The 25,514-nt window shown below is 40.1% G+C and overlaps 2 protein-coding genes across 2 annotated transcripts; both read right to left on the bottom strand.

Annotated features, from left to right (window-relative positions):
• Positions 1 to 2,497: 2,497 nt before the first annotated feature.
• On the bottom strand, positions 2,498 to 11,383 carry nags (N-acetylglutamate synthase). Its single transcript, XM_034055848.3, has 8 exons — positions 10,929 to 11,383; positions 8,122 to 8,390; positions 7,567 to 7,780; positions 7,110 to 7,290; positions 6,608 to 6,647; positions 6,184 to 6,315; positions 5,550 to 5,732; positions 2,498 to 5,067 (listed from the first exon to the last, which is right to left on the bottom strand). The coding sequence occupies exons 1-8, from the start codon at positions 11,283 to 11,285 to the stop codon at positions 4,884 to 4,886; spliced, it is 1,560 nt and encodes a 519-aa protein (XP_033911739.3). The 5' UTR covers positions 11,286 to 11,383; the 3' UTR covers positions 2,498 to 4,883.
• A 5,054-nt stretch (positions 11,384 to 16,437) lies between these two features.
• LOC117433210 (slit homolog 1 protein-like) lies at positions 16,438 to 24,328 on the bottom strand. The gene is made up of 3 exons (XM_059006698.1): positions 23,344 to 24,328; positions 20,388 to 20,475; positions 16,438 to 18,569 (listed from the first exon to the last, which is right to left on the bottom strand). Exon 3 carries the CDS (start codon positions 18,465 to 18,467, stop codon positions 17,385 to 17,387), a length of 1,083 nt encoding a protein of 360 aa, XP_058862681.1. The 5' UTR covers positions 18,468 to 18,569; positions 20,388 to 20,475; positions 23,344 to 24,328; the 3' UTR covers positions 16,438 to 17,384.
• Between the last annotated feature and the right edge of the window lie 1,186 nt (positions 24,329 to 25,514).

The following is a 25,514-nucleotide window of genomic DNA, read 5'->3' as shown; positions in this document are numbered from 1 at the left end:
CAAAAAGGACTTAAATTTAAGACCAGGCTCAAATTAAGACTTTTTGTGCAACAGGTCTTATTTATTTTGGGCTTAAATTTTAAGTCTAAGTCCAAGAAGTGGGCTTAAATGCATTTAAGACCTTTTGTGCAACCGGCTCCAGAGCCCTAACCACTACTCCACACTGCTGCCCTATGTAATAACAATCAATCAAACGTAACACAATCAGAATTATTAAAACTAGTAATCCATACATTATTTTATTTTTGATTAATACTGGGCTGTCAACTTGCTGAGCACACCACTACAGTTTTGTACGGTTTCTCTGTTTCTAACTGGGACAAAATCATTAAGGCTGAAAGCTGGGGCGGTCCCAGTTTTCCCTGGATGTCTAGTAACCCTAACCCTAGCTAAAGCAAGTTGAACGATTGAATACGCTCTTTGCTAGAGCTATGGTTGTTGCACCTTTAATGGAAAATGTCTTGAGCGGGACTAGGCTTCTGGCTTGTTCCTACAACAATTCTTAGAACATTTTAAGACCACGCTGTACAGAAACTCATTTAATTGTGGGGGAGCTTAACTCATGCTCAACCATCAAGCAGGTTAATAGTTTAAAACAGCAGCTTGCAAAGTGGATTCACACCCACTCAGTATTGAAAGCGGGGTTTAAAAAGAGCATCGGACCAGATGACCTTTTTTGCAGACGTGTGAGCAACCGAACCCCCCTACCATACATTAAAGCTGGTTATTATTAGAAAGATTCTCAGACCTACTCTCAAGTATCTGCCTATATAAAGAAACCTACTCGTCTTTGGATTCTATATCTGTTCCAGGCAGACTCTAAAATGTTAAAGATCAGTATTTCAATCTGCTGCTGTTTTAAAAAAGGTTCTGTATTTTAAAACATCTTTTTTTGCCTTTGTCACAAATGATTTAGCACTTAGTTGCTCGCTATACCTCTAAATGCTATTTATTTGGTTTGTTTTAACTGTTGCACCATGTTTTAAACTTACCTTGGATTTTCTCAATGTAACCCAATAAACACACTTTGTCAACAGCATCCTATTAAACTTTTGCATAAACATTACAGCTACTAATAGTAATAGAAATAAATAGAATCTGTATACAGAGCTATTCCCACAGTTAAAAACCCTTTTTTAGTAATGCTCAGATATAAATGTTTAACCATCTGCAAAAAAAAAAAAAAGCCTATAAATGAAAAGATCATTTAAACTGGATTCCTGCAAACATGATCAGACATGTACCGTACTCCAACACTCTTGCCAGAGTAATCCTAGTATGGTCCATAGCCAGCTTAATGGTGAACAAACTGCGTATCTTCTGCAATGACGTATTCAGTTTAGTTTTAAGGTTGGTTTTTTTTTTGTGGGGGGTTACAGTGTTTTAGTGCTATAGTCTTCACTATACAAAACATTGCAACAACTAATTCTGTATGTTAAAAAAAAAGCAGGTTTTGTAACTCTGGTTTAATACAATTGCAGTACATGAACAGTTCAGACTTAAACCAATGAACTTCTGTGGTACGTTGCTGCAGACTTACCGCCCAGCAAATCTAAGCGGATGATTCAGCAACATACAAGTTAGTCACTCTGCAAACACAGAATCTTTGAAAAACAGCTGGTACATCACGTTTGTCTGGATGCAAGGGTTGAACCAGAACAGATTTGGTTGTGATAAGCCCATCCATCCAAAGATTCAAACACAATTTCAGAGTTCTCAAAAGTACACGTAAAAGCCTTCTAATTCATATACCACACTCCTTGGTGTCAATCCGTGCCGTGCTCCTCTTCCCTGTGTGCTACATCACTTGCTGTTTTAATTCAGTTCAGATTCAAACCAACATTTTCAATTGGGGATAAAAACAAAAATGAACAGAATGCAGCTGCAGTCCTTTACAAGTCAAACTTTCCAGTACAGCATCTCTATCCAGTTTTAATATCGGCGCAAATGGTACTACAAGTCCCACAGGCGTTTTCTAGAATTAAAAGGCACATTACCAATTGGAGTACCTGTATGGCTGGACATGTACCACAGAGCACCTGCTCAAACCCCTCCACACAGACACACCTATCTCCCAAATTATAGATATACAGCAGCAGCAGTGTGGAGCAGTGGTTAGGGCTCTGGACTCTTGACCGGAGGGTTGTGGGTTCAATCCCAGGTGGGGGACACTGCTGTTGTACCCTTGAGCAAGGTACTTTACCTAGATTGCTCCAGTAAAAACCCAACTGTATAAATGGGTAATTGTATGTAAAATAAGGTGATATCTGTATAATGTAAAATAATGTATAATGTGATATCTTGTAACAATTGTAAGTCGCCCTGGATAAGGGCGTCTGCTAATAAATAAATAATAATATATATATATATATATATATATATATATATATATATATATATATATATATACATACATATACACACATACATATATATATATATATATATATATGTATGTGTATATATATATATATATATACACACACACACACAGTCACCTCCAAAATTATTGGCACCCTTGATAAAGATGAGCAAAAAAGACTGAATAAAATAAACACCACAGGTAATGAGCTGTATTTTATGCTCAAATATATCGGAAAACCATATTCTTTTATTCTAATACAATTGCTCAGAGAAAAAAGTTTTTTATTACAAGTAAAAACATTTTTTCTCAAAAAGATAAGTGTCAGAATTATTGGCACCCCTAAAGATTCTTTTAAATAAAATAAAATCTGCATTAACATTCTACTTCTTTAAGTTCATCTCAGTCTTAAGGAACTGTATTGTGGCCTTCCATGACTTCCCGTTTCACTGGGGTATAAAAATAAGGTAACACGCATATGAAATCCATTTGTCATCCATCACCATGGGAAAAGGCAAAGAACTCACACATGAAAAGAGACAAATGGTTGTTGACTTTCATAAATCAGGCAATGGGTACAAAACAATAGCTAAAAAACTAAATATACCACTTACCATTATTAGGGCAATAATTAAGAAGTTCAAAACCACTGGAACAGTGGTAAACTTGCCTGGTAGAGGACGCAAGTGTATCTTGCCCCCACGCACAGTGAGGCAGATGGTTCGGGAGGCAAAGGGAAATCCAAGGGCCACAGTTGGAGAATTACAGAACTTGGTTGTATCTTGGGGTCACCAAGTCTCCAAATCTACAATTAGATGCCACCTCCATGCCAATAGGCTATTTGGAAGGGTTGCCAGAAAAAAGCCTTTATTGAGAGCAAACAACAAACGTAAGCACCTGGAGTTTGCTAAAGGGCAGTAGCACTTCGATTGGAACCTGGTGCTATGGTCAGATGAGACGAAAACAGAGCTCTTTGGCCATGCACACCAGCGGTGGGTTTGGTGTCAAAAGAAGGATGCGTATTGCAGAAAAGAACCTCATACCTACTGTAAAATATGGTGGTGGATCTTTGATGTTATGGAGCTGTTTTGCTTCCACTGGTCCTGGGGCCCTTGTTAAGGTCAATGGCATCATGAACTCTACCCAGTACCAGGACATTTTAGCCAAAAACCTGGTTGCCTCTGCCTGGAGGCTGAAACTTGGCCGCAAGTGGATCTTCAGGCAAGACAATGACCCCAAGCACACATCAAAATCCACAAAGAAATGGTTAATTGACCACAAAATCAACATTTTGCAATGGCCATCTCAGTCTTCGGACTTGAACCCCATTGAAAACCTGTGGTTTCAATTGAAGAGGGCAGTCCATAAGCGCAGACCGAAGGATATCAAGGATCTGGAAAGATTCTGTATGGAGGAATGGTCTAAGATCCCTCCCAATGTGTTCTCCAATCTCATTAAACATTAAAGAAATTGACTCGGTGCCGTTATCCTTGCAAGGGGAGGGTGCACAAAGTACTGAAAACAAGGGTGCCAATAATTGTGACACTTCATTTTTTTTTTGGGAAATAAATTTATAATTTGAGAAATGTGTAATTTTGGTTGAATCCATTGAATCATTAATAAAGTCAAATATATTCCACATGTTGGAAAATTACAATATAGCTCAGTATTGGTATTATTTATTTTATACAGTCTCTTTTGCTCATCTTTGTCAAGGGTGCCAATAATTTTGGAGGTGACTATGGGTATGTGCTGACACACACACACACACACGGGACAGGAATGCCACTCAACCAGTTGTGAAAAAATGGCTTTGGGGAGGTGCCTACTTTCTGGGCTAATTTAGGGCTTTTCTGCAGGGTTTACATTTGGGTATATTTTGAATATTTAAAGTATTAATATTTTTAAGCAAAATAAGTTTTATGATACACAGCCCTTAGTGTTTACATCCCTGTTGCTAAACATTGTCACAATAATATCGTTGGATATGATGTATATTGCATTATGGGTAGCGTATTACTTTGGGCTACAAACGCAGCACTTTCTAAAGGCACAGTCTGGAAACAGGTGTTACTGCAGATGAGAATTTGTTCTCAAGGGTTATACTTGAATAAAGAAAAAGAATGATTGATTCCTATTTCAGGTGAATGTTGAGTAATTACCAGGGATCCTAGTTTTCCACAAAAAAAAAAAAAAAAAGATAAAACACATTATTCCGCAATTAAAATAAAAGGCTAAAATAGGATCCGTGGTAATTAATTACATAAAAACACAAAGTTACAATTGCAAATAGTGTACTTGCTATTTGTTACAATGGTGACTTGATTGGGCAGGTTTTTAGGAAGAAGTGGGTGGGTTTTTGTAAAAATAGTTGGCAACCCTGCACTCAAGTTGTACTGTGTAGTTTATTTGGTCCTTTGTGGAGGTCTCGTCTCTCCTCTCCTCTCCTCTCCTCTCCTCTACCCCACCCCACCCCACCCCACCCCACAGTCAAATGCAGGGCAGCAGGCGAGCGGGGTGGTCAGTTGGCGCAATGTTCAGGAAGGATCAGTTCAGCCGGACCTCCTGTTGCTGGGATGTTAAATGACTCTGGCATGTTCTTGGCATAGTCTACCAGATCGTACGAGTCCCGAATGTCTGACAGCCCGTACCAGAAGACAATCCATTTGCCCTTGACGAAACTACCGTCGCACTGCTTGAAGTACCTGGAGATAAAAAAAAAACAAGGGGGAAGAAATACAGCACCAGTTGCCTACAATGCCTTACGTCTGGCAGGATTTGAAGGAGCAATTATAAAGTCGTCAATTACAATCAAGTGGAAACTATCATTTTATTCCTCACTGTAAAAACCATAATCCACCATTTAAAAAAAAAAAAAACTAGAAAAATTGTGCAGCCTTTTTCATTTTGAGGTTTCTGATAAACAAAAGTACATCAAATCGCTTATTAAATAAAAGGAGAGAAACACTGTGCCTTATGACAGAATTGAAAATTGACCTCTGGTCTGCTATCCTTTTGATACAGTCATTTAGAATTCTGCTATGTGAACTAATACATGGTCAAAACAACAAAACAGGGTCATTTTTGCCACCAAAATACATTTCAAGCTGGGTTAGTTCCACCACTATCTTCCATATTAACAGACTTCTTAAAAGTGGAAATATCTTTTCTGTTTTGCTGCACCTACCAGGGATTGATGCGATTGGAGGCCTGGGACCTCCAGAAGAGTGAGGTCACTTCCTGCTGGATGCACTCCCACAGCATCTGACTTGCACCCTGGCCCTGCCGGCTGCTGCTCACCACAAACTTGTCCAGATAGAGGGTCCCACTCTTCACTGGCTCCTTCGTGAGGATAGCAGCCGCAGTGTAGCTGCAAAGAGTAAACAAGGGTCATCCAGGCCACTTTAAACAGCTCTGCAAAGCACAACAGAGCAAGACTCCTCCACATTGGTCCACAGGGAAGTTTCAACATGAGATTGCAGAAGTCTACCACAAGCCATAATAATAGTACGGGTACAGTATTTCATGTTGGATTTCAAAATGTTGTATTTTTCAATTTGTAAGTTTGTAAGTATATGTTATTCAATATGTTAACGTAACATTATTCAGCATGTTTCATCCGACTTTATGAAGAAGAATGAATTAATTCTATAGGGTGATGCTAAACTTTTGGCCATAGCTGTAGTATGTGATTGAATGGGAGCATGCAAGGCTTTACGGTGGATTCAAAATGCGCCCACAAAAACCTGCAAGCTGACATAGAGACGAAATCTACCAGGAGGCAGCGATCTGGGTATTAAACCTTGAAATGCAGCCTTTACCATTCAGAGAGATAGATGGAGTGCAGCCGTTCCTGCAGAGAGACAATGTAATCCCCTTTCAGGTTTTTTCCAAAGGACTTGTTGATCAGAGACAGGAGACGATCAATATCCACCTCATCCAGGCTGTTGTACCTGAAACCCAAATCAGACATCTATAGGTCTGGTTTAATGATTTAAAACAGTAACAGTATACAATCCAAAAACTCACACTAGCCCTGCACCCAGTCCTGACTTTCACATTTAGGTATATTAATGAATAACCACAATTCAGAGTTGTTTATGCAGCTATTACAGAGGAAATATTTATTCAGGCCCCAAAAGCTTTAATACAATCAAATAAATGATTTATTATACACATATATATATATATATATATATATATATATATATATATATATATTTATATACATAGACACTCACACACCTGCGGACAGGCTCTGCATTCTTAAACATGGTCCCTGAACCTGAAAAACAAAGTACAGGGAAGAAGACTTAGTGTATCCTAGAAGCAGACACCATTGCCTTCACTTTTCTTTGTCTGTGTTATACGAATTGCAACCTCGACACTTACAACTTGACTACAGGAAAAAACAGGGGGCTAGGGTATACATCAGTAGTAGTGCCGATACTCGGAATTGCCTTTCCGAAGTATTTAAAATTGTCAGGTATTAAATAAATCCAGTCATTAATATGTTGATTTCAAAACAAGAAAAGCAGTCCTTCCCTCAACCTTTGGCTGACTGGAAGTGAATGTTCCTCTCATCCGGGACACTGTACCGAGGCTGTAAACTTTCATTGTACGGCAGTGAAAAATGATAATAAAAATGACTACAAAGACTCTAATCAGGTCTATCTTTTGTATCCTGACAAAGGCATCCTGCTGTGTGAAAGAATTTTTTTTTTTATTATTTAATGCTGTGGGTGACCTTTGTGGCTGAACAGCTCGGCGAGGATGGTGCTGGCAGAGGTGATGACGGCGGAGGACTCTGTCGGCATGTGATTCAGGAGGTCCACAATGAGCCTGGCCCGCTGCTGGTCCTTAGGGTTTATCCAGTCTGCACTCTGCAGGAGCTCCATGTCCGCAGGCAGGCTCACCTTCCCCAGAACCTACACAAAACAAACAGTGTCTCTGCAGGTTAGTTGGGGTCTGGTTTTGATCTTATTGGGCAATCTAGTGAGATGTCAGAAGTCAACCAGGTTTAAAATTATCACATTCATCGATACTTTTGTTCTGCTTCAGAAAACATTGAAGACACGTATAGCCCTTGAAATGTGTTAACTCTTACAACTGTATACAGGCCTGGGAAACATAACCACTCCCCCCCCCCCGCCCCATGGAGGAATGCGACAGGCAGACAGAACCGATCATCAGGGCAGTCTCACTTTGTGACTCTTGTTGCGGATGCCTCCAGTGTTGTTCAGGAACATCACTTTGAGGGGCTTGAGTGTCTTGGAGATTGTGGCAGTGACCGCTAGAGAGTCCAGCAGCACAGACTGACCGCTGACCGTCTCCCCCACTGGACACAAGACAGGAATGTTCCCGATGTTCAGGCTCCACTGCAGCAGGTCAGCGTCCACTTCAATGGGGCGCTCACATCTGCCAAAGGTCAGAGACGGGAGAGCATTAGGAATCATGACCTTTGCACCACACTGTATCCAGAGACAATTTAACCAAGGCTGGGTATAAATAACCAAGCTGCAATTATTTAGGGCTTTATTATTCAAATTACTGAGAATAATAATTAAGAAAAACTAAAACACTGAAAACACATTTAAGCAGAAAAAAGGAGCCAGTTTGTGATAATGGACCACATATTAAAAGAGTAAAGGCAACTGGACACTGTTTTAAAATCAATTTATAACCATGGTGGTCCACCACCCTATTTTTATGACCAGAGGTTTACATTTTGTAATTGTGTATAAAATTCAAGAGCTAACCTGCTGCTGGGAGCGGAGGGGGTCTCCCCGACACGGAGCAGTGGCGCCCCACCGAAGAAAGGCATGACAGAGACGGAGTTCTCTTGCAGAGCCTCAATGAGGGACCGGCAGTTCTGCACCAGCCTAGTTCTGGCACTAGAGAGAGTTTCGGCCTCCTTCTCTGGAAGCCCCATCACCACCACCGGCTTCATATCCATCCGCTGCAGGAATGAGAGCCCAAAGGCAAGGCTGTGAACTGCATCCTTGCTTCCAAACACCTCCTCGTCCACCTGAGGGAAAGAAAGCAGGGTCAGCGGCCAGGACAAAACTTGTTGCCATTACCAGTGTCACTGAGCAAATGAATGCTGAAAAACAGGCAAAGTTTAATCAACTCTGGGCACAATCTCCTACCAAACTACTCCTTTGCCTGTGCTGTAACCCAACTTAATCATCTTTAGGAAGTTTGCTGTTAAAAAAAAAAAAAAAGGCTTTCCTGTTCCGTGTTTTTGCATTTAATGAAGTGGGAGAAACTGAGTGAACATATTGGTATTTTGTTTCCAATAAAATGATGAATTGGGAAATTGGGAATAAATAAATAAAATAAATATAATACTTTTTATTTATATATATATATATATATATATATATATTTTTTTTTTCAGGACAGTGTTACATCAACAGGTTGGGCTAGTTAATGTAAATCAGCCCACTTTTTGTGTGACAATGACCTAGATTACGGTACTCGGGTCCATTTCCTTACCATGTTTCATCACTGAAGGAGCGATTGTCAAGTGTCAAATTGTGCGATTGTCAAATTTCATTTATAAAGCATCCTTCATGTGCCAGCATCCTGTTTAGATCACCTTAGTCTTTTAACAGCGTGGCAGTGTGGTCATCTAGGAAATAGAACAGCTGCCCACAAGGGCAAATCTCAGAGAGATCATCTGAAACAGTTTGGTTACCAGCAGTTATCTTCCTGTTATCTTTCTGTAGAGTTGCTTAGTGTTGAAGGGGGATTGAGGACAAAGGGCAAGTATATACTTCAATGTACTCATGGCGTCTTCTGATTTCTATAGCCAGCTGAAAGTCTTTTAGGCTCTGGCTGTTTTTTTCTTCTCTTTTTTTTCTCTCTCTCCAATAGGAGGACTTTGTCACCAATATTAAAAGCCGGTGGATGATTGTATTAACCACCTTTAATATTAAGCTGAAGTAAAACACTTCAGGAATATGCAGGGGTCCCCTTAACCAAGATCATACTAACAAAAAAGCAGACGCAGAATCTCCATGTTGCTGGGTGTCATTCTTCAGTTCAATTTTTTTTTTGTTTATTTAGCAGACACCTTTATCCAAGGCAACTTAAAGACTAGGGGGTGTGAACTATGCATCAGCTGCAGAGTCACACACAACAACATCTTCACCCAAAAGATGGAGCACAAGGAGGTTAAGTGACTTGCTCAGGGTCACACAGTGGATGAGCATGGACTTTGTTCCACAGCTCTAGTGCCAGCTAACTGTAACCCTGTAAATTGGCTCCAATAACATCATTATAAAAAATTAGAATTCTCCCCAAAGTGTATTTTTCATTGTGTTTGACTGCACATCCAGTACTGTACCCGTCAAGCCCACAGCCTCCAGACATTTAGCCGTGTGTGGAACCAATTAACAGTTAGCAGTTTAAAGTCTTCTGTTGGTTATGCACTAGGTGTATATCAGTTACAGGATGCCGTATTGATAATTCAGAAATGGTGATAACAAATAGTTTTAAAACGGATTAAACAGATTCCACCCCAGTTACCAACTATTTTAACAGTTCAACCCCAGTTTGCCAGTAGTATGGAAACAGAGAGCTTCCTCTAATCCACCCCTTTACAGTGAAGTGCACACGCAGCAAGTACTGCACATCTACAGAACTGCAGATGCAACTCCAAATGAATGCCGTTCATTCACTGCACTAAAGAGGAATGCAGCAGGCCATTTTTTGTCAAATAACATTCTACTGTGCTGAAGAATGTTTCTCTCTTTTCAGTTATAGGCAATAGATTTCTCTTTTTATTGTAATATGGCATCCTTTTAACTTTCATAATATTTGTTTTATTTTAAAATATTCAAACGTGACAAACCCATATATATCTCTTCTGTTCCTGGTATGTGGTCACCTAGTGACGTCACGCCAACTTCGTGCATCATCGGTGCGTTGTCGATATTTTCCGGAATTATTGATAGTTTTACGTCTCTCAGTGCCATAAAATTGATCATGGAGATTTAATTTCTTGCTCATTGTGAAAGCAAACCAAGTACGACCCCAAAGCCAAAAAATTATCTATGTGATTTTTCTATGTGAGATATAAACTTTAAATGCAAGTCATGTTTATACATTACAAGTCTAAATGTTGATGTATATCGATAACATTATAGGGGGGGGGGGGGGGGGGGTCATGAGAGACTACCAACTGGAGAAAACTGGAGAATGTTTATGTCCCATGATAATGAATAACGTAAACTATTAATTGCAGCGTATCATTATCATTATTACTATCATTATTATCATAGCGACCACATATATACGTTACGTTGTTTACTACTTGAAAGGATTAGTTTTATACAGGAAATTTTCCATTTGTAAGGGCTATATTAACTGTAAAATGACATGTCTGATTTCTATTGTACTAAACGATTGAAAACCTCACCCAAAACACAGTCATCATAATCTTGCGCCACAGCCAACGAAACACGTTGCCTGTGCTACATCATATATGTACAACAACAAGCTGTACATGTATTGGGTTTAGTAACTTGAATTCTTACATTTCAAAATGAAACTCGCTTACCTCCATCACTGCAAAAGCCGGTGACTGGGAAGCGCTGCACTTCTGGAAATGAGTTAACCAATATCGAGCTTCCCGTGGATCTCCGCCCAACTCGTTCAGAAAGACTTTAACGTCCCTGTGCATCAATGACCGGCTGGATGCCAGGGCTCTGCCCGCACTGGGCTTGTCTTCTTCGGGTAGTGCCAAGCTGATATTCCCGCTGTATCCACCAGCTGCCAGAGCGCTCATTTGCCGACGCAGCTTCAGAACGGACCTGCCCAGGTGAGCTTGCTGTGTTCGGACAGTCGGTTTGGAAAGCAGGTGGCTGGCCATCGCCACTGCCCTAGAACTGGTCGAACCCGGGTTCACGTTGGCCATGTTTTGGTAAACCTTTGACAGCTGGGACTTCCACTGGGACGTCCTTCCTGAAGTTGACAAACTGGAAATGAGCTCAGACACGTTCTGCGCTTTCAGCAGTCCCATTGGAGGAGAGGCTAAACCGCCATGGGCGGGTTTAAATACAAACGGGGGCGTGGTTGATCATAGACAAATGTGTAAAAACCAGATTAGACCGATATCTGAAAATCGCTATTTTAAAGCAAAAGTCTTCAAACAATCCATACTAGTATATAATACACTATATAATATAAAGTATTTAAAAAATATTAAAGAGATCCAACAGTGGGATTGTATTTCATATCATGTGGCTGGTTTAAGTTCTGTCATAAATACCTTTCTTCTGAAAAGTAAGACAAATAAAACAGAACAGTTTAAATTATCACAGCTGCAACTCAAACGTTATATTCAGATTGTAACTTTTCAAACAAAAACATAATCAGAGTGTTGTCATGGTTACACATACAGTGGCAGACGAAAGTATTGACACCCTTAACAAAACAGATCATTCTAGACATTATTTATTTATTTATTTTTGAACATCAAGGTCTATGTGCGTACAAGCCTTCTTTGTTTAGATGACTATGTACAGTTATTTCATGCACTGCTATGCCAGATGCTTCTTTAAATTCTTGGCTGTTAATGGTGTCTGTGTGCATGCAGGCCCACCGAGAGAGTGGGGAGGACGGGGAATTTTCCCGGGGCCCAATGCCTTGAAGGGGGCCCAACACCCTGAAGGGGGGCCCTGATGAAGGGGGAACTTTTTTTTTTTTTTTTTTTTTAATATTTTAAAACAACTAGCCCTACACAAGACCCTTTGCGTTCCCACCACCACATTAAAAAGAAAAACTCCCGTACTGCACACCGAGCCGATGTGCTTCTGTGGTGTAAAGATTGGCGCTGTCAAACACTTCCTTTCACACAATGATTTAAACTTTCGCATTTCATATTTTACTACACCAAAAAGCTGAAAAAAAGGCATAGCAATTTTATGTATTTTTTTTTAAGACTTTTAAAAACTTTAAAAGAACCCTAAAGTTGCACAATATATACCACAGTATGAATTATTCTATTATTACGATCTATAATTTGCTCAAAACAACATACAGGCTATTAGTTAAGAGCAGAGATTATTTTTGGAAAGGGATAAATAAAATAGTGTATAGCAACACCATTAAAATGTAGTTTATGCTACTTTATAAAAACATGCTTAGTCCAAAAATATATAAATTCAAACGTGAAAATTATTAAATACATAATTACTATAAACTAATGTGAAAAACATACAAAAAAAGACAATGATTTGGTCACACTGTGACACTAACCAAGCGCTAGTCTGTCTGGTCTGCATTTTGGCCCACTTTGAGGAAGCTGGCTTGAAACAGGGAGATGCTTCTTTTAATATAGGCAGAATGCTTGCATAATAAATCAAGCATATGTTTAAAAGTGTGTACTACATATTGCACGTTTCCCCAATGTTTGGTCCAAGGGTGGAATTTCCCCAGGGCAGAATGCCCATCTGATAAGAATGTGTACTATCATGACAGAGACAAGCGAAATGGGACAATTATGAAGGCTGACATTCCCCCAAATACCTTAATTTAGAAAAAAAAAAATAATAAAAAAATAAATAAAATTAATATATGTAGACGTATTCAAAAATAATGTTTTGATAATAAATAACCCTGCAAGAAAATATGATGAACGTATTATGCTCAACTAATATAAACAACTGTACGTCTGAGGTACTTCAGAGACAGTAATAATCTCTCCACCAGTTGGCAGACTTTGTCTTTACTGAAAGATAATTAATTTGTTGATTCAGTTTCAGGTATGTATTTGATGTCCATTGCAGGCTGCGACACTGCTATCCTTAATCAATGCCACCATAACTGTTTTGTTCAAGGTTTAATTGCTTTTTTACATTACCCTTAGTTTATGGTGTTTGATATTTTGTTGTGGTTTCGATATTGATAACTCAAGATTGCAATTTTGTGTGTTTGTTTTTTCTGTATTGTTAATATATGTATGTATTTGTCTTGTTTGACATTGTATATATAACAAAATATATTGTGTATATTGTATTGTATATATAATGGAATTGAAAGGAGGTATAACTGCAGTGTACAAAAATAATTAAAAAAATGAAACAATTTGATTTCCAATCATCTAGCCCAGGGGTCTCCAATCCTGGTCCTGGAGGGCCGGTGTCCCTCCTGGTTTTTGTTCCAGCTGTGCCCTCAATTACTTAACTGGACCAATTAAGTACTAACTAGGAGCTTAACTGGTCCAATTAATTCATGTAGTGTACAGATAGAAGAAAAACCAGGAGGGACACCAGCCCTCCAGGACCAGGGTTGGAGATCCCTGATCATGAACTGTCAGCAGGGAAGCTCACGCAGGTTTAGAAGGTGAGACTAATAATCAGATTTGTCTCAGTCTGTTACCTTTTGTCTTACATTCACGGCACAAAATAGCCCTTGTGAGGATCACTAAAAGCACATTTAACTGGTCTCCGGTTGAGAAAATATAGCTCAACATTTTTTTTTAATGATTTAAAAAAAAAACTGACATAGTATAACAACTGGAAAACAAAATGACTGAATGAAATCTGGGTGAGAGAATTATTTATTTCTGTCCACTACCTAGTCTACCTTTAAGATCTTGACATGATCTCCAAATGACAGCGCAGGGAATCTTTATCCTCACATACACTGTGCTTACATAAACTATTAACGCCTTGGTTTAGTTTTCACCTGGAATCGTTTATTTAAAATAGGACTACTGTACATTAGATAAGAGCTGATGGCAGTGATTGCATGTGGTCAAATGAGAACAGCTTAGCCCAACTACTGATGTGAAATGATAGAAATAAGATCATCCAGCAAAAGTCCACCATTGTGTCTGAATAATTCATGCCAAGACTTCACAAAGCACCACAGATACAATCATTATTCCAGTAGTAGTTCTTCATTCTTGCCTAGATTTGACAGAATGTTAAGGGTTAATTACTTTTTTTTTTGAAAGTTTGAAACTGGGTTGAATGTTTTTTGTTTTGTGAACCCCATGCCACGTATGCCATTCCAAAGTGGTAGCGGTCAATGTGGTCAACGTTGCAGGAGCCCGAACAGATATTTAGCCGATGTTTATCTTTCCTAGAAAATGCTGGTTAATATAATTGGCAGAAAACAGAATATAGAGAGTGCTATTCAAAACAAGCTGATAGTCACTCCACAAGAGATATAAAGAGACTACAATATAGCAGTATATTACTCTGTGACATTATTTCTATCTGATACAGAATATCTGATGCAAACCAGTTGATTATAGATGGCTGTAACACATCAATATCAAGGTCTGCTATATTTTATAAACATGTACAATATGGTCTTGATGCTTCCAAAAACATGGATACAGAATTAATTCCCTCAAATCCTCAGCCCCACGGGATTTAATGCTGCTTTAGGAATAGATTGTATAGATTATATCGGCCGTTTAATTTTTCCTTCTCAGTGTTTTAATTACTGCTGTAATCCATAGAAATCTACAACAAAGTGGCATATGGTGTTATCCCACATGGGAAACAATGCTTTCCAGAATTGCTTTTTAACTGGTTTGGGGGATGTTTTTGCTAACAAGTAATTGTCAGTAATTTAAGTGTAAGTATTTTTTTTAACTGACATGGGATTCTCTGTTAAATATGTTATTACGTTTATGCAAAGTATTAAACGGCATAAAAAAATAACAGCAACATCATTGTTCCACTTATACAGTAGTGTGCAAATGTACTGAACACCTCAAGATTTGTTATTTATATCCTTTATATACCTACCTGCATGAAAACACCTGTGGGTCTGAGAATTTCAATTGTCGTTCAGTAATCAGTGATATAGAAACAATAGGCACTTGTGTGCGAAACTGTTAGACCACTTTGTGCTTAATTAGGCATCTTAAACAGCTTCTAAAAAGTCTCATGCATTTTACTATTTGTGGGTATGTGTTCCCTTTCTCTTACTATTTTAAATGGATTGCATGTGTGGCCTATTAAAATCATCAATTCAAATAACGTGACATTGTAACTTGTAACAATTGTAAGTCGCCCTGGATAAGGGCATCTGCTAAGAAATAAATAATAATAATAATAATAATAATAATAATAATAATAATAATAATAATAATAATAAGGCAATCGCTAATTTGTCTATTTTGACAATTTAAGATTTTCAGTTCCAGTGGTTTGATTTCATAAGCACAACAATTAGAACAGAAATATATTTGCACACTGCTGTATATCATACTTTTAATGAACTATGAGTTACCTTCATTCATCAAGAAGCCTGGTATCTGCAGCACCTAAGTGGAAACATGGTAAGCAAGCAGGAATGGATAGGGGACAAAAAAAAAACATGGATTGAAGATTTTAAAGGTTGTAAAGCCTTCACATGCAAAGGGATAAACCAGTTGGCTGATAATACCAGGGACGGCTTCTGTCAAATCACACATATCTCTCATTAACTATGCAGACCAGATTTGCTGTAGTGATCAAGGTCCGAATTGTGAACGATGGACTGCATTGCAAAAAAGTAGAGGCTTTAGCTGTCGATCATGTTGACATGAGTGGCTCAGTGGGTTAGAGGGCTGGGGTGTGGAAGGTTTGTGTTCAAGCCATACACCAGTGTCCTATTCCATTATGTGTTCGCTCCCTGCATGTTGTATTTAGTCAATTAATATGGAGAGATTAACAGATGGATATTCATAATCCCCATAATGGATGACCAAATTGGCCTTCAGTTGCTTGGTTTTTGCATTTTTTTTTTTATTTTTTTTTATTTGACCGGTCAGGGTGCAAAGCCAGCATATTTAGTACATGAGAACGACAAACCAGTACACGAAGGATAAAGTCAGTTTAAATTGAATTTGAAATTGATGTTTGGAAGCGCGAGAACAAATATCAACGATCTCTGGTCGTTCTCTAGCCTTGAATCAGAATGCTATGAACATCTATGGGAGAGAAGCAGTCCCTCTTTGGAGGATTCTTCATTTTTTCTTATAAAAAGCAAGTGGTAAACAGGCAGACACACACACACAATCAAAACAGAACAGAACATTGTATTGTAGTTTTAAAGTGATTTATTGAACAACAAGCAACAAATAAAGACTGATATCAAATGATGTTGGTGTATTGCCACGTTATAATAAATACCAACTTAATTTAAGTAAAACGTTTGTTACAAAAATAACAAAAGGTAGTTCATACATTAAATACAACCATGTTTCATTAAGGTGCTGTATCCTGCAGAAGGAATACACGGTCAAACTACAAGTATATTCACTCTGCTACACTGGTTACAGTGCACTTGTATATAAACCATGGTATATCTTAGTACAGTTAGAGCACAATGGGAAGAAATTGGGAGTCCTACTGCATAGAATGGTGCAGCAGTGATTTTTTTTAAATAGTAAAACAGGAATTCATGGTAATCTTGAAAGTCCATTGGAATGCTTTATTATAATGGTTTATTATCATGCCAGGTTCATATGATAGGTCCATCTCTTGTGTTCAGGAGGGCGGGGCTGCTATATGCAAGGCATATATTACCCCATTACTTCCAGAGCATCAAGAGTACCTGCCAGTCAGTGGCTTGGGGTGATCAATGTCTATGACCACAGCTCTTTGATTTTAAACTGAATCCTCCAGCAGATTATATGTCTATCGGGTATTGTACACCGGGGTATTAAGACAGGCAGCTCCATCATCATACTACTTAAGTGGCACCCTGAATAAATGTTTCCTTGTCTTTGATAAGTGAAGAACATCAAGAGTCTGATACCACAAGGTGGATGGTGTTTCATTAACATCTTAACCTCAGTCAATTTTTAATGTAGATCTGTGCAGTAACATCAATTCAATGTCATGTGCACCTCCCTCTCAGTGCATCAGGTTTACGGTTTTGAGAAATAATGTTGCAGTATCGGATTTCAGATGCAGATTCACCACATACACAAAATACTATATACACTTATGGTATAGATTGCTTATATCGGTGTACAGCGTTTACTCATTATTGGTTTCGGAATCCATTATTTCTCTTGCTGTTCACCGGATCCCTCCTCCTCGTTCCAGCTCTTGCTGTGGTTTTTCTTGCGGTTCCTTTCGGCCATGACAATGGCACCGATCACGGTCACCAGCACAGTGCCGGTGATGACCAGTACAGTGGCAGTCTCAGCCACACAGAGCTGAGTGTCCACCCAGGCCAGTGGATGTCCAGCCAGCTGCGAGGGCCAGGCGCAGGTGATGTTCTTATAGTCGTCCACATGGAGGCGACGGACACTCGAGATCTTACTGAAGACTCTGTGGAGGTCACAGTTGCAAACCCATGGGTTGCCAGCCAGCTGGAGGTGGGTGCCCAGGGTGTGGAGGCTCAGGTAGGTCTTGAACTTGAGATGGATTAACTGGTTTTCCTCCAAACCCAGCAGGGAGAGGCTGTGCAGAGAGGTGAAGGCATCCGTCTCAATGGTGGAGATGTTGTTCTGACCAAGAAGGAGGACCTCCAGACTTTGGAGCATGGCCAGAGTCCTGTCCTGGAGGATTTCCAGCTGGTTCCCTTGGAGGTTGAGGTGGCGCAGGCGGGACAAGGTCCGGAAAGTCCCAGGCTCCACAACATGGATGCGATTGTTGCTCAGATCCAGCTTCTCCAAGTTCTCCAGCTTTTCCAGGCTCTGGAAGCCCAGACTCTCTAGGTTGTTGTCACCCAGGCGTAGCTCCCGGAGAGAAGACAGGCTTTCGGAGAAACCCGGGGAAAGGCGGTGAAGACTGTTGTGGCTCAGGTCCAGCTTTTCTAGGAAGCCAAGCGAGGAGAAGGCATGGGGCTCCAGCATTCGGATTTGGCTATCGGACAGCACTAGGATTCTCAGAGACCATAGACCTGCAAACGAGTGGCTCTGCAGCTTCGAAAGGTTGTTGCCGCCCAAGTCCAGCAGCCAGGTGCCATGGGGCAAGTTTCTGGGCACATGGGTGAAGCCGTGCCCCCGGCAATCCACCAGGTCAGAATAGTCGTAGCAGAGGCATAGGTTGGGGCAGATTTTGGAGGCGCCCACTAGGGCGGCGCTAAGGAGTACAATATGAGCAATCAGGATCATCCTTGGTTTGAACCAGGAATCCATTACAGATTACACAGAAATCTATTACAGTTTGTGTCATTTATGGGCTAGATTCATTTTAGCTGGAACTGGCAGAATGTGGATTAATTTCCTCAAACAGAAACCCTGAAAGGAGAAATAAAATGATTCAAGTTGTTCTATATACCACACTTGTATTTAACATTTTAACTAATGTGTATTATAAAGTAGTAATGTAAAATACATGCATGCCTGACAAAAAAAGATGTTTGGTAAATGATACCAATATCATTTTATATTCCATATAAATCCACATTAAATAAAATGAAAATACACTGGAAGAAAAATATTGCTTTAGGACTACATAATTGTGATCAGCCGTTGTTTCCATCATTAAAATAGACCCCAGTAATGCATAGTATGTAAAGCTATGGTAAATGTTGAGCATTTTGACTCTTCTTGACTGGTATGGAGTATTTATAGTTAATGTTAAAGTTAAATTGTTGGAAGATATTCAGTAGCAAATTACAAGATATAACAGACGTTGTCAGTTTATATAATCCTCTGCTATCTGACTATATAAAAAGGGATAGATAGATAGATAGATAGATATTATATAGATAGATAGATAGATAGATATTATAGATAGATAGATAGATAGATAGATAGATAGATAGATAGATAGATAGATAGATAGATAGATAGATAGATAGATAGATAGATAGATGATAAAGGAAGCAGCTGCTTTGCTTAAAAATGGGTTCTACTGTGAGCTCAAGCAGGTCTCTGTGACATTAAATCGAACTTGTACAAATAGACTAACATTTAAAGAAAAAGTACATATGTGAAGTGATTGATTAGGGAACTATTGTCAATATTCGGTCACAATCTTAAGTTGCAAACAAGCACATCTTTGTCTTGAAATCATTTTATGATATATTGCACCTAACCAGATTTTATGATATATTGCACCTAACAGGATTTTATGATATATTGCACCTAACCAGATTTTATGATATATTGCACCTAACCAGATTTTATGATATATTGCACCTAACAGGATTTTATGATATATTGCACCTAACAGGATTTTATGATATATTGCACCTAACCAGATTTTATGATATATTGCACCTAACCAGATTTTATGATATATTGCACCTAACAGGATTTTATGATATATTGCACCTAAGCAGATTTTGTTGCACAGAACGCCTCTGCCAAGTTCCATCCCAAAAAACAATAATTTCACAAGCTAAAGCAAAAAATGAGTACTAGGAAGGATGGATTGATGTACCGTGATTAACAGTCCAAGTATATTGAAGAATTTCCTCTAACATGCAGTTTTGTGAAATTTAGCCACAGCCTTCATTAGTTCAAGCACCATTACCTAGCTGTTTATACCACTTTTAACCACAAATGGATGTTTCTTAAATAAAGTTGGACAGATGGGTTTACTTACGTCTTTTAATTAAAAATGTAATCTTTTTTCAAAGGAGAAAAATCCTTGCTTGAAACAAACCATTTGAGCAGAGATACTTTTTTTTTTTTTTTTTGCAAAATGACCAGGTGTTTTTCTCCTTTAAAAAACTAGTTCATAAAAATAGTAGTAAACATTCAGAAGAAATGTAGAAATGCAACAAATAACCATCAGGTACAGATCAATTCATTTTCCAGTTTTCCTAAATCTGTTTACGTATAGATGTTTGAATGCTTTTAAACTATATTTTAAAAACGAAAGAAAGGAATGCTACATGACACAATTGTACTTTCTTTGACTGTATTATACTTGCTGATTAAATTATAGACACTTAAATTTCCCATAGTAAAAAACGCAGTAAAGTGAAAACACAGCGAAAGCAGTTTAAAGCTATACAATGCCCTCATTCGCATTATATTCTCCTGCCTATAAACTACATACGAGGGGTTATGAACAGAACAGAACAGCCTCATTTATCTACATACCGTTGTTTGTTGTGCTTCCTGGCTGTAGATCCTGAGTCGTCTCTTCCATCTGTCTTGAATGGAACAGTGTGGCAACGCTGAACCGACCCTTTCACCAGAGTGAGGAAATATAATCCCGTGGATATCAACATATCTCGTCAGAGTAGATTCCCTCACCCCCCCCCCCCCCCCCCCTCTCAAAATCCCAGCTCTCTTTTAAAACATCTGGCCAGCTTTATGCAATACCTTTTTTTTTTTTTGGCATTCCCTGGCTGTTTTATTTGAACTCTGGGACAGGGTCAGTCTTGTGTAATTCGAGTTGACATATGGTATCACTGGTTTAAGCCAATGCAAGGAGTGTGTCGAGAAAATTATAGGCAGAAATGTATATGTATATATATATATATATATATATATTGTGAGATAGCGGGTTGTGTGAGACAGCAGGGAGGGGGTTAAAACCTCCCTGCGAGAGAAACGTGTGGAATGCACCTTTTTGTTTGATTGTATTGCTTTATTGTTTCATTTAGTTTGCTAATTGATTTGTTTAATTGTTTCGTTTAGTTTTAATTGTTTTATTGCTTAATTATTCCCTGCACCTGGAGATCATTATTAAAGTAGAACCAGGTGCAGGGTATAAAAGGGGAGCAGTCAGAATGCTCAGGGCTGCTGAGTAGAAGGAGGCAGAAGAGGTGCTCTGTCTCCAAGTAGCCAGAGTTAAAAAAAGTAAGTGCGGTGACAAACTTGTGTTTTTGTAAGGACGGGAAAACAGCTTAGCTGTCCCGTGTTAGACAGTGTGTTCCTGAAAGTTGAGTTAGTGCTCCAAGAGGAGTTAGGTGTTTATTTTGATTTTGTATTTGTTGATTTTGTGTTTATTAAAAATTTGTGCAAACGCGCTTTAAAAATCCACTTCTGTTGTGCTGGGTCGTGTTTTTAAAGGGGCAACGAACCCAAGTGAGTGCAGCCGTTTACATTTGGTGTCAGAGAGTGTGGGCGCCCCTAAGACCCAGAAGATGGATTTGTTGTACCTGATCGAGCAGATCACGAAGAATGCAGTTGCTCAAGGAGAGCAACTGGAGAGTTGGGGGAGAGAGATGGGGTTGGCTCCATTGAAGAGAAGGGAGCCAACAGAATTGGAGCTGCTGCTCCAAGAATGGGAGCAGGCTAGCGGAGCTCCGCAGCCTCCTGAGCCAGAGGGGGAGGAGCCGCCGCTGCCGGAGCCCAGGGGGGAGGAGCCGCCGCTGCCGGAGCCCAGGGGGGAGGAGCCGCCGCTGCCAGAGCCCAGAGGGGAGGAGCCGCCGCTGCCAGAGCCCAGAGGGGAGGAGCCGCCGCTGCCAGAGCCCAGAGGGGAGGAGCCGCCGCTGCCAGAGCCCAGAGGGGAGGAGCCGCCGCTGCCGGAGCCCAGGGGGGAGGAGCCACCGGAGCCCAGGGGGGAGGAGCCGCCGCTGCCGGAGCCCAGGGGGGAGGAGCTGCCGCTTCCGGAGCCCAGAGGGGAGGAGCTGCCGCTTCCGGAGCCCAGAGGGGAGGAGCCGCCGCTTCCGGAGCCTAGGGAGGAGGTGAAAGGCATACCTCCACCACAGTCCCGACCACCACCCCTACGGTCCAGTCCGGCGTCGCTGCATCCAGTCCCTCACCCCTTGCTCCTGGACACCCTGTCGGTTAGCCTGGACCTCCCGTCACTAGACCTAGAGCCCAGGAGTCGGCAGAATCGGGCACAGTTCTCCACCTGGTCCCCGCTCCTCCCGGACACTAAGACGTCGCTGCGCTGCTCCCAGATGTCGCTTACGCTCCCCCTTGCTGACCGGACGTCGCTGCACTGGGTCCCAGCTGCAGACCTCTGCCCGCTGCTGCAGCCTCCAGTGCCTCGGTTGTCGTTCCGATCGCCCCTGACAAACTGGTGGGGTCCCTTGTCGCCGGTGCGCAGTCCCTACCTGGCTGAGCCGGGACGTGGACCGATCCACCCTCAAGCCTGCCCGTGGAAGAGGGCAAGAAAGGACATTTATGGACTTGAGGGTGGGTGGTTGTGTTTTAGGGGAGGAGGTGGCCGTCTCGTGGCCTGTGTCTTGTGAAGACAAAGGGGGGGGGGGGGATGTGTGAGATAGCAGGGAGGGGGTTAAAACCTCCCTGCGAGAGAAATGCACCTTTTTGTTTGATTGTGTTGCTTTATTGTTTCATTTAATTTTCTAATTGATTTGTTAATTGTATTGTTTAATTGTTTGATTATTAACTATCATCCGCACCTGGGCGTTGTGGGAATTAGACGCAGGTGCGGGGTTTAAAAGGAGAGCAGGCAGTCTGCTCGAGGCTGCTGAGGAGAAGGAGGCAGAAGAGGTGCTCTGTCTCCGAGTAGCCAGAGAAAAAAAAGTAAGTGCGGTGTCAAACCTGTGTGTTTAAGTTTGTGGTTTTGGAAGGACGGGAAAACAGCGTAGCTGTCCCGTGTTAGTTAGTGCTCGTACAGAGCTAGGTGTTTATTTTGTGTGTTTTGTTTTGTGTTTATTAAAATATAGCGCGTCGGCGCAAGAAAATCCATTTCAGTGTCCTGGGTCGTATTTTTAAAGGGGCAACGAACCCGAGTGGGTGAGTCGTTTTATTAATATATATATATATATATATAATTGAATATGTATGCATGATATATTATAGACTCCAGATTTCATATGCAAACATTAAAGGCACCTGCAAATCTGTATAAAGGGCTGCCACCTCTGAGGTACAAAAAAACCGCGGCCTCCGAACAGAAGGGGGTTTGTTTTTAATATAGAAAATATTACTACAATATAGCATTGACAACCAATTCATAGTGCACGCCTATTGCAGTAATATTGTATCCTGATTTATCTAACTTGTGCTCAATTTATGGTAGTGGTGTAACCAGTACACTTTCTTTTTATATTTTTAAATATTAATTGTTGTTTGATTACACTTTATTTAGTTTTGAGTCACTATTTATTTGTGCACATATTGTTTCTCTTCTTACCTTAGTTATCACTGATGAAGCTGCGTCCCTCCCTCGCCGTTTCTAAATTGTTAATGGGAATCCAAATGCATGACAGCTGTCCCTTGTTGTGTTTCTCTTCTCTCCTTGTTTCAGATACAAGTGACGCCCACATAAACTCACGTCGCCTGACCCACGGTGAGCAGAAAGGATCACAGTTCAGCACAAGGGAACACACACGCACACACACGGCTGCTTGTATACTGTGATTGTATGCAACGCTGTTGTGCGTTCTGTGTTTTGGAGGTATATCTAATCTTGTCGGCATAATTACGGCACGGTCAAAAATTAGATGATTGGTACTATACCAACGCTGATTTCAAATATCTTCATGCTGACGTTTCCTTGTGTTGTGTGTTTTTATTGTAAATTCTCCGCTGCCATTCTGTGTTATTTTAAATGGGAGTTGTTTTAGATTTGTGCTATATTGTCCCATTTTACATGTATGATTTTGCACAGGGGTGAATCTGTTGTGTCTTTAATTAAAAGCACACCTGAACATTTGTTATAGGAGGGAACCATGGATCTGCCCTTTAAGCCCTGTTTGAATGCACTCTGCTATTTTAGAATCGGTATGACTTTATTTTACCTGAACAGTGGCTATGAGTCTTCTGAAAATAAGTGTATTACCGTATGTAAATATGTACTTTGGCTTGTGTTTTGCATTGGTTTCTAAATAAAATACTTTAACTTTTATGCTGGTCTCCTGCCTGATGGATTCTGAGAAATAGAAGCACAGAAACCCTGTATCCTATAAAAGTGTGGGAAATTCTGGAATCATATCTTTTGTGGATCTTCCACCTCGAATTTGGAATTGGCGTAGTCGGACTATACTGGTGCGCCCCATGTTGGTAGGGAGATGACATTATATTTTATTCACACCCCACATTATAGCGGTACACTGGCATTTGGTGGTCTGGGAAGGCATACTGAAATCCTGGGACACCTCCCTCAAAACCGGGATGATCCAGGGAAATCCCTCATTGTGTAAGAGAACTGACTTTAGTGTAAATGGGTTGCCCTCATGTAACTCATCAACTGGATATGCAAATCTCATTTTAGTATATGAACTGCAGATCCCTATTGTAATGGAGTTTCATTCACTGTGGCCGGCGTAAGAGGCCTGATTGCAGGTGTTTGGTTGGCAGGTGCATCTGTATTCAAGACAACACAAATTTATTGTGGTTTCACAAGGAACCGTTTCAAAAGTGATGACTCTATACCCGATTCACATGGGACTAAACATCATCACATAAACGCGTGGTTTCCGAATTTTTACTGACATCCGTGAAATTTAGTCCCGTGAGAACTGTCCACTTATTTTTATCCCAGATAATTCTCAGAGGTCCTCTGGTTTTTGTACAGCACATCGGGACCGTCTGTAAGATGTCAAACTCAGACGTCCTAGTAATATCCGTGCAAATCGACTGTGTCAGTGTTATGTTAGAATTGATACAGTATATTGGGGTATTGGCCTCAAAGTAATACCAGCCTTTACAATATACCATAATAGAATATTAAAATTAGTATGATCTGTCCCGAGTTCAGCAAAACAGAACGATTGGGCATAATCAAATTGGGGACGGGTAAAAATACAAAACATAATCAGCGACTTAAAATGGATTCTTTGAACAGTGCAGTTGAGGAGATGTATGCAAATACATATCGCTCCAGGGATGAAATGGTTATTCCAGCCTTTGAAAAAGAAGGTACCACAATATGAGTTACTTACACCCAGTTCATTGTTCACAAGTCATTCACAAAAGCATCTTCCCAGAACACAACATCTAATTTCATTTAGAATTTGCCGACTTTCTTTAATTGAAACGAATCGCCTGGGAAAGGACTACTAGACAGCCTTTGCTTTCTACAGATGTATAATGTTCTTGATCATGTTGAATTGAATATTTTCTAACTTAATTGCTTCATTGTGCATTCGTTGGGTTGTATTGTTTTATATTATCTATGGACAGGTTTCAGCACACAGCCAACTATATCAAATTATTTGACAACATGGCGGTATACCAAACAAAGGTTCATAGTATCCCGAGCTACTCTGTCTGCACGCACAGTTTCATCCTTGAATCATTATTGTAAATTAAGCTGTAGACCTTCAAACGTGGAACATTAAATTATAAATTGCTCTATAAAAT

Source organism: Acipenser ruthenus, chromosome 33 (genome assembly GCF_902713425.1).
Source record: "Acipenser ruthenus chromosome 33, fAciRut3.2 maternal haplotype, whole genome shotgun sequence".
In the NCBI taxonomy this organism is placed as follows: Eukaryota; Metazoa; Chordata; class Actinopteri; order Acipenseriformes; family Acipenseridae; genus Acipenser; species Acipenser ruthenus.
This window is presented reverse-complemented; position numbering and strand designations above follow the sequence as displayed.

Bases quoted from the DNA above. Each gene is read 5' to 3' on its own strand.
- LOC117433210 (XM_059006698.1), bottom strand. From the start codon at position 18,467: ATGGATTCCTGGTTCAAACCAAGGATGATCCTGATTGCTCATATTGTA.
- nags (XM_034055848.3), bottom strand. From the start codon at position 11,285: ATGGCCAACGTGAACCCGGGTTCGACCAGTTCTAGGGCAGTGGCGATG. The intron at 7,781-8,121 runs GTTAGCTCTTGA...GACCTTTGGCAG, and splicing joins CCCTCCGCTCCCAGCAGCAG to ATGTGAGCGCCCCATTGAAG. The intron at 5,068-5,549 runs GTAGGTGCAGCA...TTTTATCTCCAG, and splicing joins TCCAATCGCATCAATCCCTG to GTACTTCAAGCAGTGCGACG.